General features: G+C 38.5%; 1 protein-coding gene across 11 annotated transcripts in view; it reads right to left on the bottom strand.

Moving 5' to 3' along the window:
* The window catches only part of Cask (calcium/calmodulin dependent serine protein kinase), a 315,809-nt gene that overhangs the window by 178,510 nt on the left and 124,865 nt on the right, over positions 1–12,434 (bottom strand). For all 11 annotated transcript variants that reach the window (XM_040733749.1, XM_040733750.1, XM_040733751.1 and 8 more), the window contains exon 3: positions 11,869–11,974. In XM_040733749.1, the coding sequence (XP_040589683.1) occupies positions 11,869–11,974 (106 nt within the window). The remainder of the gene's footprint in view (positions 1–11,868; positions 11,975–12,434) is intronic.

The raw sequence follows: 12,434 nt of genomic DNA, 5'->3' as shown, positions 1-12,434 counted from the left end.
GGTCCCCATAATCTCAGAGGGAATGGCACTATTAGGAGGTTTGGCTTTGCTGAAGTGGGTATGGCCTTGTTGTAGGAAGTGTGTCACTGTGGGGGCAGGCTTTGAGGTGTCCCAGTGACTTCCTGTTGCCTGCAAGATGTAGGACTCACAGCTACTAATCCAGCACCATATCTGCCTGCACACTGTCGTGCTCCCCACCGTCATGATAATGGACTGAACCTCTGAAAATGTAAGTGAGCCACCCCAATTAAATGTTTTCTTTATAAGAGTTGCTGTGGTTATGGTATCTCTTCACAGCAATAAAAACCCTAAGGCAGAAGTTGGGACCAGGGACAGGAGGCATTCCTGTGATAGGCTGACCATGTTTTTGTTTGGTATAATATGGACTTTGGGAGTTTGGGCTAGGAAAGCAGTGGAATGCTTTAAGTGCTGCTTAATGGGCCATACTAGTAGGAGCATGGAAGACAGTGGTGCTGATTGTGATTTGATGAACTGTGGGGATCAAGATGTTTCAGAGGAGAATTTTAGTATGTTACCTAGACATAGTTCTTGTGATATTTTGGTGAAGAAAGTGTCTGTCTTTTGCCCTTGTCTGAAGAATCTGCCTGAGACTAAAGTGAACAGTTTGGCAGAGGAAACCTCAAAACAGGCTAGTGTAGACTCTGTCATGTGGTTATTAGTGTTAACTCTAATGAGGATTTACAATGAAAAGGAGCAAGCTGAGTAGGGTAAATTACAAACTGTAAATTTTGAGGAGAAAAAGAGCACTGGGAAGTGGAATGGAGCTAAGTGCTTTGTTCAAAGAGATAAATGGATTATAAAATGGACTATAGGGGGTGGAAACATCAGGGCAAGAGCCTACCCAGTTAGGTTTCCAATTTGTCAAAAGGAATAAAAAAAAAAGCTTAGAGCTGAGTGTGTTGGGGCACACCTTTAATCCCAGCACTGGGAAGACAGGGGCTCATGAATCTGTAGACCTGCCTGGTCTACAGAGAAAGTTTTGGGACAACCAAACTTAGACAGTAACCGACAGAAAGCTTGTGAAGATGTAATTGAATGAGGGGGGCAAGTTCTAGCCCCATTAAAATGCAGCAGGACTTAGCAGCTTTGGCCATATGATTCTGATTTTGGAGTCGAGGATAGAAGAAACGGGTTATAAAATTTGCCTCCACACTTAAAGAAAGACGCTGAGGACAAGCATGTGTCAGGGGTCCCTGAATGGAGACCTGGAGAGGTCATTGTGTGAAGCTGTGAGGTTGAAGCCTGAACTGCCTTAGAGAACCCAAGATGTTAGAGATGCCAGAGTGTGTGTGTGTGGGGGGGGGTACCTGCTGGGGAGAGCTGCTAACAGGGAGTGGAACCAGTCCAAGAGAAAGAAGTGTGTTGCAGTCAACAAAGCTGAAGGGAATTGGAGATCTGAAAAGCATTTTGACATCAGACATGGAGATGCAGAGTTTGGAGTTTGCTCAGCTGGTTTTTTGTCTTGTTTCCAGTCCAGTTTTTCCTCACTATGCTCCTTCCCTATATTTTGGAATGGCAATGTATCTCCTGTGCCATTATATGTTGGATGTGTGTAATCTGTTTTTTCCTTTTGATTTTTTAGGGGATTATAGTTAGGAGATTGCATGAATCTCAGGAGAGACTTTGAACTTTGGACTTAAACATTGTTGAGACTGTGACAGACTATGGGGACTTTTGTAGTTGGACTAAATGCATTTTGCATTATGGTATTGTTACAAGCTTATGGGGTCAGGGAGTGGAATGTGGTAATGCAATTGGCCCTCATAATCTCATGGGGAGTGGCACTATTAGGAGGTGTGGCTTTGTTGAAGTGGGTAGGGCTTGTTGGAGGAAGTGTGTCACTGTGGAGGCTGGCTTTGAGGTGTCCTATGCTCAGGATACCACCCATTCTCGGTTGACTTCCTGTTGCCTGCAAGATGTAGGACTCACAACTACTACTACTACTACTACTACTACTACAGTACCAACCATGTCTGCTGCATGCGGCCGTGCTCCTCACCATGATAATAATGGACTGAAGCTCTGAAACTACATGAACCACCCAAACTGTTTTCTTTATAAAGGTTGCCATGGTCATAGTGTCTCTTTACAGCAATAAAAACCCTAAGACAAAACTATTTGATAAAACTCATTTTTCATTCACCCTTACTATATCCAATGTTTTTCTGGTTGCTTTATATGCCACAATAAAACAAATGCAAAACAATTGTTGGTTGGCAAGATGGCTCAGTGAGTAAAGGTATTTGCCAAGAAGCCTGGCAACCTGAGTTAGATCCCTGAAACTCATACAGTGAAGAGAACCAACTGTCAAAATTTGTCCACTGACCTCCATATGTGTGCTCCCCAAAACAAACAAATAAATGAAATTAAAAATAATTCAGATAGAAAAAACAAACAATCATATGCAAATAGTGTGATCTGAATTCAGAAAATCCAAATGATTTACTAATGAGTGGAATAAAAGTCTTTTGCATGGAAATGGATAGAGTTAATATAAGGAAGAAGGAAAAGAGAGGATAACAAGAAAGGCTCATCTACCCTTAAAAGCAAATACATATGAGTAAATCCAAGAAAACTCAGTTAATGTAGATGTTGTCATTATCTAACATGTACTATATTAAAGAATACAGCTAATATAGATGCATGCAGTCTCCATAGAAAAAGCATTAAAGTTCACCGAAAGAGGTCAAAGAGCTAAATGGAAAGCTACATATGACATTAATGAATTGGAGGATTCAATATTAATATCGTTAAGCAGGTCAAATTGTTATAAAGATTGAATATAAGCATTAATGTCAAAACTCTTTCTATGTTTTTATTGGTACAAACTGATAGCAACATTCTAAAATATTTTTGGAAAATGCAGAGGCAATTATGTCCTCCAAACATGCCTGTAAAGGAACACAGGTAGGACTGCTCTACAAGTTTCCAGAACTCATAAGACAACAGACTCCTGGCATGATGCCAGGCAAGCAAGCCAATTGGCCCAGATTGAGCCTGGAAACAATCATTCATATATTGATGCTTGATTTATGGTAAAGGCTACACTACATAGCAGGCTCTTTAATAACTGTGCTGGGACAATTGAATCTCCATATGAAAGACATAAAACTGGACTGCTATTTCACAGTATATCTCAAACCAATTCCACATGAATGATAAAGTACAGGAGAAAATCTTTATTTTCTCAGGGTTGGGGAGTGGTTCTTAAACTTAAGATACAAAATGCTAACAAAAAGCAAAATAATTGATATATTATATTAGATTAAAACTACCAACCTCCTTTTCATTAAAAGAAGAATGGAGAGGACTCAAAGTGGCAATTAGCAAGGACAATGAGGAAAAACTACAATGAGGAAATCCTAATGCATACCAATTGGCAAAATGAAAAAAAATGTTCTGGCAACACTAAGTATCAGGAGGGATATGCAGTGCAGTAATACATAGTTCTGAGTATAAACAGGGAGTGCTGTTAGTAATGACCAATCACAGGCCAAAATGAAGGCAGTTCCAGGAAAGCTAGGGCTTAGATCACCCTAGAGAGCCAGCATCCATAGATGGACGATGGGTTCATACAGATACTTTAGAAAATGGATTGTTATTTTCTAGAAAAACTGAAGTTGAATATATAAAAGCTCACCAATTATATATATTACCATATATATATAATTTAAATGTGTACTTAAGTGCACCAGAGTGCATGTGCCAGACTGTTTAGAAAGAACTGTTCAAATAGTCAAATCTAGAAAGCTCCAAATACTCATCGACTTTAAAAAGAATAAATAGTAAGAGTTTGTTAATTGCAATACTATACAGTGATAAGAAGGAATAGAGGCACGAAACAACTTGGATGGGTCTTAGAGATCTAAAATACACACTATATGACTTCATATAAAACAATCGGCACTGAGTTATATTACTCAAGGATGCACAAAAATGAAATACACATTAAAGGTATTTCTTACAGAGAAAGGGGTTAGAAGAACTAAGGCTATTATGGAAGTGCTGGTAATTATTTTTATTTCTTGACTTAGGTTTTATTTATGTGGATGTTCCTTGCTCCTTTTACAGTAATTCCTTAGGCTGTGTATTTATGTGCACGCATTATTCTAAATATGATATATGCATTAACTTGAATCTAGGATTACTATGTTTGTTAATACTCATATAACCGATTATAAAGTAATTCTGTTTAGGTAATTGTATACAGGAATATTAATTGTCAAGTGTCTGTAGTGTGCTCAGCCATAAATGGGACATCTATAGCATACATCCACCTCCAAGGCTCAGGTACCATTGTGGAAAAGGGTGCAGAATGATTGTAAAAGTCAGAGGTCAGGGAGGACATGACAAGACTGAAGTACTCATGATCTTACAGCAGCTGTGGTTGCCTGTATATGATTTATATGGAATCAGGCCAGCCAACATTATAGTGTGGAGGGGAAGGAACTTAAAAGCACACATTCCTAGCTGAGGAACAGGCTGCTGGGAAAGGGACAGTCAATTTTCTTTAAGCCTGTGGCCCCTGGTGGGCAAACCATGCTCCAGATCCATCAAAATATGGACAGTACAAACTGGACTCGATAGGTTACTGAAGTTCTCAAGGATTTAATAAAAATATTTATTAGGGACTGGAGAAATGGCTCAGCAGTTAAGAGTACTGGCTGCTCTTCCAGAGGACTAGGGTTTGAGTTCCAGCACTGACATAGCAGCTCACAATCATCTGTAACTCCAGTTCCAGGGGATATGATAGCCTCGATAGACACCAGACATGTACATGGTGCACAGACATACACTCAGGTCTAACGCTCATACACATACAACAATAAAATAATAATAAACTATTATATTAAGAGGAATATTAAACACAGCATTACTTCTAATAGGGAAATTATCAAATTAAATATGTACATGCACCTATCTAGGTACCTTACTGTAGTCATAAAATACTATTTTCAAAAGATCCAATGTCACAAAAAGTGCTTAAGACCATTAAGTAGAAAAAAAATCAGGAAACACAATTAGGTATATAAGAGGAAATGTTGCAAAATCTTTGCTGATTAAGTTTTGTGAGTGGCATTATTTGTGACATTATACTTTTCAGTCATTTGTCAATTGGTACAAAGTAGGTATATTATAAAGATTTTGTATCTTAAAATTAATTGTACTTTTAAATACCAGAAAAATCAACTGAATTTATCCTATTGTATAGACATATAGTGAATTAAAATTGTTTTATTGTACTGAAGATCAGATTTAATATGCTGTACAAAAATTACTAGAGTGACAACTCTAAATATATTTCTCTAATAACAGTATCAATATAATTTATTTTCAAATGCAACTTCAAAGCTTAAAATCTACACGCCACACTGTAAAATCTCAATCAACAATTTGCTTCAGAGATATGACCACTCAAAAATTTTTCTACTCCATATTAAAATGATACCATAATTACACTTAAAAACAATCCCAAACCCAAAGCTCATAATTATCTTTATAAGCAATTACATGTGGTTTGTGGAGCGAGTTAATCAAATCAAAAATCTACCTTCCAGTTCTCTCTGTTTTAGTTTATATGGGATGAGCATAGCAGATTCTATGGAAGGTTTGACGGTCCTGCTTCTGATGTTGACTGATGGGCAGGCATCTGAGGACTTGAACCCTAGGAAGTCCTTATCTCACTAACTGAAAAGAGTGGCTCCCTGAATGTCAACGGTGCCAACAACACTTTATGCTGAAAATCTCCTTGGGTTCTGGGAGTCTGGAAGCTGGTAGTGGCAGGCATAGGATACATAATGAGATTCTCTGGTTTGCAGCCTTTCACAATTGATTGTTGGAAAAGACCACGGGAAATGCGGCCCTAGGATCCTATGCACCATTTCCTTTGGCTGCAATACATCCCAGCTGTGGATGCCATCACACACTGCATCGTTTGAGTCTCTTAAGTAAACCACCAACCTGAGAGTAGTCTTGGGGACCGTGAGATAGTATTTAGAACTAAAATTAACTGAATATTTTGATATCGTGAGTTTGAAAATGTTAGTGTGCTGCACGAATAGTAATTTGTATTATCATACATAAGAAAAAAAAGTCAAATAGACTAGACAAGGCTATTTAAAATCTGTATAGATCTTCAAATAAATTAAGGCACTACAGGCCAGATTTTTGTTGTGTGATAGGAGACAAAGACATTTTTCGCTTAAAATGTCTTTCACAGCATTGCCAGCAAGTAATAATTAGTTCCACTTAGTTTAATGAATTTCACAAATACTCCCTTCCCCATGCATCCATATCAGACAAAATTTAAAGTTAAAAAAGCAGTTCCAGCCTATTATCTCCTTTGTAAGCTTCAAAAATACAAACTGAGGATGTTATTTTAAAAGATAAAAAACTATTGTTTTCATGTCAGATGTGTTTTAAATCCATATTTAATTGCTGTAAAATTCTCCCTGCGGTATATGTAATCATACTCTAATAAGGTAATTAAAATTCCTTAGCCAGCCAATTTAGGATTTACAGCTTAACTCAAGTACCAGACAGTACTAAAAACAAGCCCGAATGTGCCACTGAGAAACAAATATTTCAATTTTTTTTGAGGGGAAACACAACTCATCCCTAGCTTCAAAACTGAATCTGTATTTTAAAACAAGTTTGGCAAATCACTGCAGACAGGTTCAAATTGAAGAATAATCCCAAAGCAACAGCACTATATACTTGTCTAACAGTCTGACTGCAGGTGGTGTTGAGATGACAATATAATTGCTAAACATTAGCTCAGCTTTAAAGGTCACTCCACTCACTTGGTCCCATGAAGACCTGTATGTGTTTAAACTGAACCCATGGATGAACCTGGGTATGTGCCTCACTAAGATACTCTCCCTCCCTCCCTTCCTTTCTCTCTCTCCCCCAGGATTTGTTCCTTCTCATTTTCTCTCTCTCTCCTCTTTCATTCCCTTCTTTCTCCCTGAGACAGGATTCCTATGTGTATCCCTGGCTGCCTTTGAACTCGTTCTGTAGACCAGGCTGACCACCAACTCAGAGATCTGCCTGCCTCTTCCTCCTGAGTGCTGGGATTAAAGGTGGCTGCCATTACAACTGGCTTGCAAAGGATTTTCTAAGATTTGAAATCTACTGCTCTAGTCTTTTCCAGTTCAACTCTGGTTCCGTGAGTCTGTATTTAAGTAGGCTTTGCATTTACAAACTATCTGTAATTATGTGGATATCATCTATTTGCTGGGATTTTCTAATACTCCAGGAACATAATTATGCCATATAATTTCATGAGCACAATTTAGAAAAAAGAGTATAGGTTACACACAGACTGCAGCAAAGGCAGATATGGATACCAAATTTAAAAATGTTCTGGTAATCCAAATATGTTGTTCAGTCTAGCCTTTCCCTCTCATAAGAGCTTCCAAGAAGCCATAAAACAACAAAATCAATTGGTGTAATTTCATTTGTTTCCCTGTCTACTCTGTATTGATGAAACATTAAAAAACTGTGAAAAGGATCCAGATCCCTCAGAACTTGAGCAATGAGCCTTTGAATACCAGGGGAAATTACATTTATTGCCAGGAATATGGAACAAATTCTGGAGTAGCTTAATCCACACTGCAGCTGTAGATGCATTCTCTCTCTTTGCCAGTAGGTGGAGGCACATACAAATGTACTGACAATGCTGTGTGAGCCATAGGACCACAATTCCTATAGCAATCTGTTTCTGGTTTTTTGGTTTGAAACCAAGAGATCAAGAGGTAGAAAAACAGGGCAAAGATCCCTGTGAAGGCTCATTTATAAAATAATGATAGAAAAGAAGAGTTTTCCATTTCTATTTTGGTTCTGGCCTTTTAAAGAAATCTGTTATTTTAGCTGTGAATTTATAATCTACTTTTGGATCCCTAGAGCTCATAAAAACGTTCTAAATTTAGATAGCTGTCATTTAAGATTCATGTTCAATTAGGAAAAACTGAAAGTCAAGTGAATATGATATGATGTTAAGTAATTATTGGTGATTTTGTTAGGCATGATAATAGCGTTATCATTTAAAACAGGAGTGTTTCTAGGTGAAATGACAGTGCTTTAGCAGTCTCCAGGGGCAAATGATAACAGGAAAGGACAGTTTCAGCAGGGAATAGCAAATGTTTTGATAACTGTTGAAGCTCAGTGCTAGCTTTCATGATATTAGGTCTCCCATTTTATTTGGAATTTTCCAAAATGGAAGGTGAAAAAAGAAATCAGCCATGTTCTATTAATTTAGGCTAACATTAGGATTAGGCCACAAGTAAATGTTTATCTTTAATGAGGCACAGCCACTAGATTATTTTAATCCTGATGGTATCATACAAAATCAAGTCACAAAAATCTCCCAAGGACCACCTCAACACTAAGAAGCCCAAATCCAGATTCTAGAACAACAAAGGGCATCTTCTGTCCACCTCACTGTTATTTTAGGACTCCCTGACACAAGTAGCATGACTGTCAAAATGCAGGTGCACTGTAAGATTTTGCTTTCTGTGCTTGTTACTTCATAGCACACCATCAAATCTGCTTTTAGTTCCCTTAGGATAAAATATGGGCAGAGACAGAGTTCTTGAGTGAAGAATAAAATTAAACTAGAAAAATGATATAAAAAGCATTTTAATTTGAAAATTGAGTGGGATGTCTGAGACCCTCTTCAGTCTCAAAGTAAAACCCTCTCTTCAGCCCTCTTGGATGGATATGGCCCCTCGAGTGTGAGGAGCTAAGTATGAGCCCTGTAAGGGAGCAGCTTCATCCCTGCAGTACATCTTATTATTCGAGACCCTTCCTTACTTAAAGGTGAAATTTGTCACTTGTTGATTCTAGTGGCAGCCTGTAACAGTGAAGCACATACTCTTACAGGTGTCAGTCTTTCCAATAACTGAAGACAATGATCATGTTCTCTCCATGGACTCTTAGAATAAGAAAATCTATCCATTCCTGGGTAGCTATGACTCCAGTGTCTTTACGAGCTCTTCCATCCCAGAGCACTTCATAAGGGATTCAAATATGTCTGGGAAAGCTCAAAACCTTTCCAAGGAACATGTGAAGTAGATTTCAAAACCTTACCTATTATTATCACGTGTGAGCAACACAGTGTGCATGGAGGTCAGAGGACAACTTTCAAGGTTGCTTCTCACCTTCTTCCACTTTGCGAAGGCAGGGTTTCCCCTGTTTCTGCTGCGTGCACCGTGTACTCCAGGCTAGCGTGCCCGAGAGCTTCCAGGCTATTCTGGTTTGGGAATTTAAGTCAGGTGGCCAGGCCCACGCAACCCAGCAAGCGCTTTTATCTGTTGAAGCCACATTGCTGGGCTCCAGACGTAGGATGCTTTAAAGCCACCAGTTTCCATCTCCTCATTAACCATAGTCTGGTCTGCCTGACACGAAATGCTATGGTCTGCAAATGCTACTTTTCCTTTCACATCTCTGGGTCTACAATCAGCCACCTCAAAAGAACAACTGTTCCCCTATTCCAAAAAAACCTGTCTACCTTCCAAGGCAATTGGGGAAAGTGAAGCTTCTACAGAGGAAGGTGCCCTCGAAGCAAAGCCAAGATCTTGAGGAACAAAGGGAGGTGCCACCTTATATCTAGAAAATGGGTTCATGGAAGAGCTTCATCTATTTTAGAATTTGAAATCAATAGTTATATGAATGTCATCAGCACATCTATTAACATTTCCATTTTATAAAGAAAAAAGAAGTTGGATTTTTTCTTTGACAGAAAGCAAGTCTGACTGGGCTCTGTGATTTGCCATGTAGGCCACATAGTGGACATTTCCTAAAATGTAGCTATACTGTTGTGAAGGAAACATTTTAAAAAGAACATTCAAGGTGCTGAAAGTAATATTCTTACAATAAAACTTAATTCTATGTGTGAGTGTTTTGCTTATGTGTCTGGGTACCACATACATGTGTGGTGCCTGCAGAGGGCGGAAGAGGGCAATGGATATTCTACAAGTGGAGTTACAGGTGGTTGGGAGCTGCCATGTGGGTGCTGGGAATCTAACACAGGTCCTCTCCAAGAGCAGCCTTAACCTCGAGTAACCTCTCTTAACCTCTGAGTCACCTCTATAGCTAGCTACACAAGGAAAGTTTTTTTAAGATTTATTTATTTATTATGTATACAATATTCTGTCTGCATGTATGCCTCCAGGCCAGAAGAGGGTACCAGATGGTTGTGAGCCACCATGTGGTTGCTGGGAATTGAACTCAGGACCTCTGGAAGCGCAGTCAGTGCTCTTAACCTCTGAGCCATCTCTCCAGCCCCAAGGAAAGTTTTTATATGTCAACTTACAGCAGGCTCAGCTCACAGGTCTAGCACATCTGCCAGCCAGTGTTTTGAAGGCTGTGACTCCAGGATGGAATTTGCAGGCTTTTCTGTTCTAGTTATCCTCTTTAACAAACACTGTGGTGTCCTGTTACTATCAACACTCCAGGGAGAAAGAGCAGTGTGTACGGGTGGGAGTATGGCTTTGTTTTGAATTCTATATACTTTCTAATTAATGTAGCCTAAGATTCCATTTAGGATTTCTAAGCTGTTGCAAACAACTAATCAAAACATTTACTTCTTTTCCAAGTAAATAGTCATAATTAAATTCACACTGATTTTGCACTTATGTAGCTGCACTTGTCTTCAATTTTACTTTCTTTGTTTCAGTGCATTGGCTACAAATTTCTATACAGATAGGCAGCATATTATCTAGCATTCTGTAGGGGGCGACTTGTACAATGCCTCCTAGACACTCCGACTTCTTGCTATCCAGGTCCTGTCTGTGAGCTGGATCTAATGACTCATTTCCCGCTAATAAAATATGGCAGGACAGATGATGTGCAACTTTCGGAACTGATTTGTAAGACCTGATCTCTACTCTTGTTGCTTGCTCCATCAAGGCTAGTAGCTATGCTAGTCTATGAAGAGGTCCATGTGACATGGGACCAAGGGATGTCTCTGGGCAATAGCTCTTAGGAAATGAGTCCCTCAGTACATGATTGCTAACAGTCAGAGTGTTGGTAAGGTCCAGAGTCATCTTGTGAGAGATCTAGAGCCAGAGGATTTGGCTAGGTTAGGCCTCATTCCTGATTTACAGAGAGTGAGGTAATAAAAGCCACTAAACTTTGGAGCAATGTATTATGAAGCAATACATGATCTGATTTTGTATCTTGAATATCGAAGCTAGAATATCCTCCTTTTTCTATTTTCCTAATCAAAGTCATGGGTTAATTTTGAATAGAATAAGATTAAACACAAAATATTGTATAATACCATCCTATAAAGCCTTACACAATCATTTTGGACATTTATCCAGGCATCTACAAACTATTTAGCTGTACAAACTGCTCACACTGCTCCACCTTAAACAAAGTTAAGTGAGAAACAAGTGAAGCAGTATATTAAAACCAAGATACTGTTAGTTGTGAAGTTGCCTTTTATATGGCAATATGTTTATATCAAAAGAGAAACTTAAATATGTTATTACACTTTTTGAGTTTCCAGAGAGACTTCCTACATGGAATCCTCTACTCTCCTCTCTGTCTTATTCAGTAGGATGTGAACCAAATATTTTGGGGTGTCTTATCCCTTTAAACTCTAGTTCCTTTTGGAGCCTCTTCTCTGAAGTGTGCTGAAAATATGTACCTGACATGCCCAGCTTTTGTTGCTCCACCACTTGTAACCTTAAGTGAGAAAATCCTTTTTTTACCTGTGACTTCAGGTCTCTTGAAACAGATGAGTCCACGACTGTTGCTAAACTTGAAGAGAAAGGTGTTAAGATTTTCTACAACCAGCATCACTTAAAACTCTACTCAAGAAATAAAATGTACACTCACAATTCAAAAACCATGTAAAGCATTCCATCTGAACTATATGTCTCCAATAATTCTACAATGTGTGGATGTTTCAGCATATGACAGATACTGGCTTCCCGCTTTAGATCTGCAAAATAAACATACGACATACTTCATTAGGTAGGAACAAAAGACAATTAGAGTGAAGGGTGAATGAATGAATGAATGGATATGATCTATGGTAACATGATGACTTCTCTGACTAAAGAGATGAAATCCCCCATTTTAAACTAAGCTAATCTTCTTGCCCTTTCAAGACTGTGACAATACAACTTTTTATACTTTTTGTCAGCTTCCACCTATATATGGGAGGAAGCTCCTACTAACAAATGTTTTCCTTTCTTAGAGCAAAGAAACACCTTGTCCCAAAGTAAAATAAGCACATGTATATTTCCCACAAACTTATAGTCACCTTTCTGCCTCCAAATTTATAACCTTTCCTTGATCTGCTGATAAGTAACTCAATTTGTGGTTTTGAATTTGACCTTTGTCTTAGTTTTCCTTAAGTCAGATAAGAATAAAATGTAGCATTTATAGACATATCATAG

This window comes from Mesocricetus auratus, unplaced genomic scaffold (genome assembly GCF_017639785.1).
Source record: "Mesocricetus auratus isolate SY011 unplaced genomic scaffold, BCM_Maur_2.0 Super-Scaffold_100033, whole genome shotgun sequence".
NCBI lineage: Eukaryota > Metazoa > Chordata > Mammalia > Rodentia > Cricetidae > Mesocricetus > Mesocricetus auratus.
Note: the sequence above shows the minus strand (reverse complement) of the source record. Positions and strands in the feature narration are given on the sequence as shown.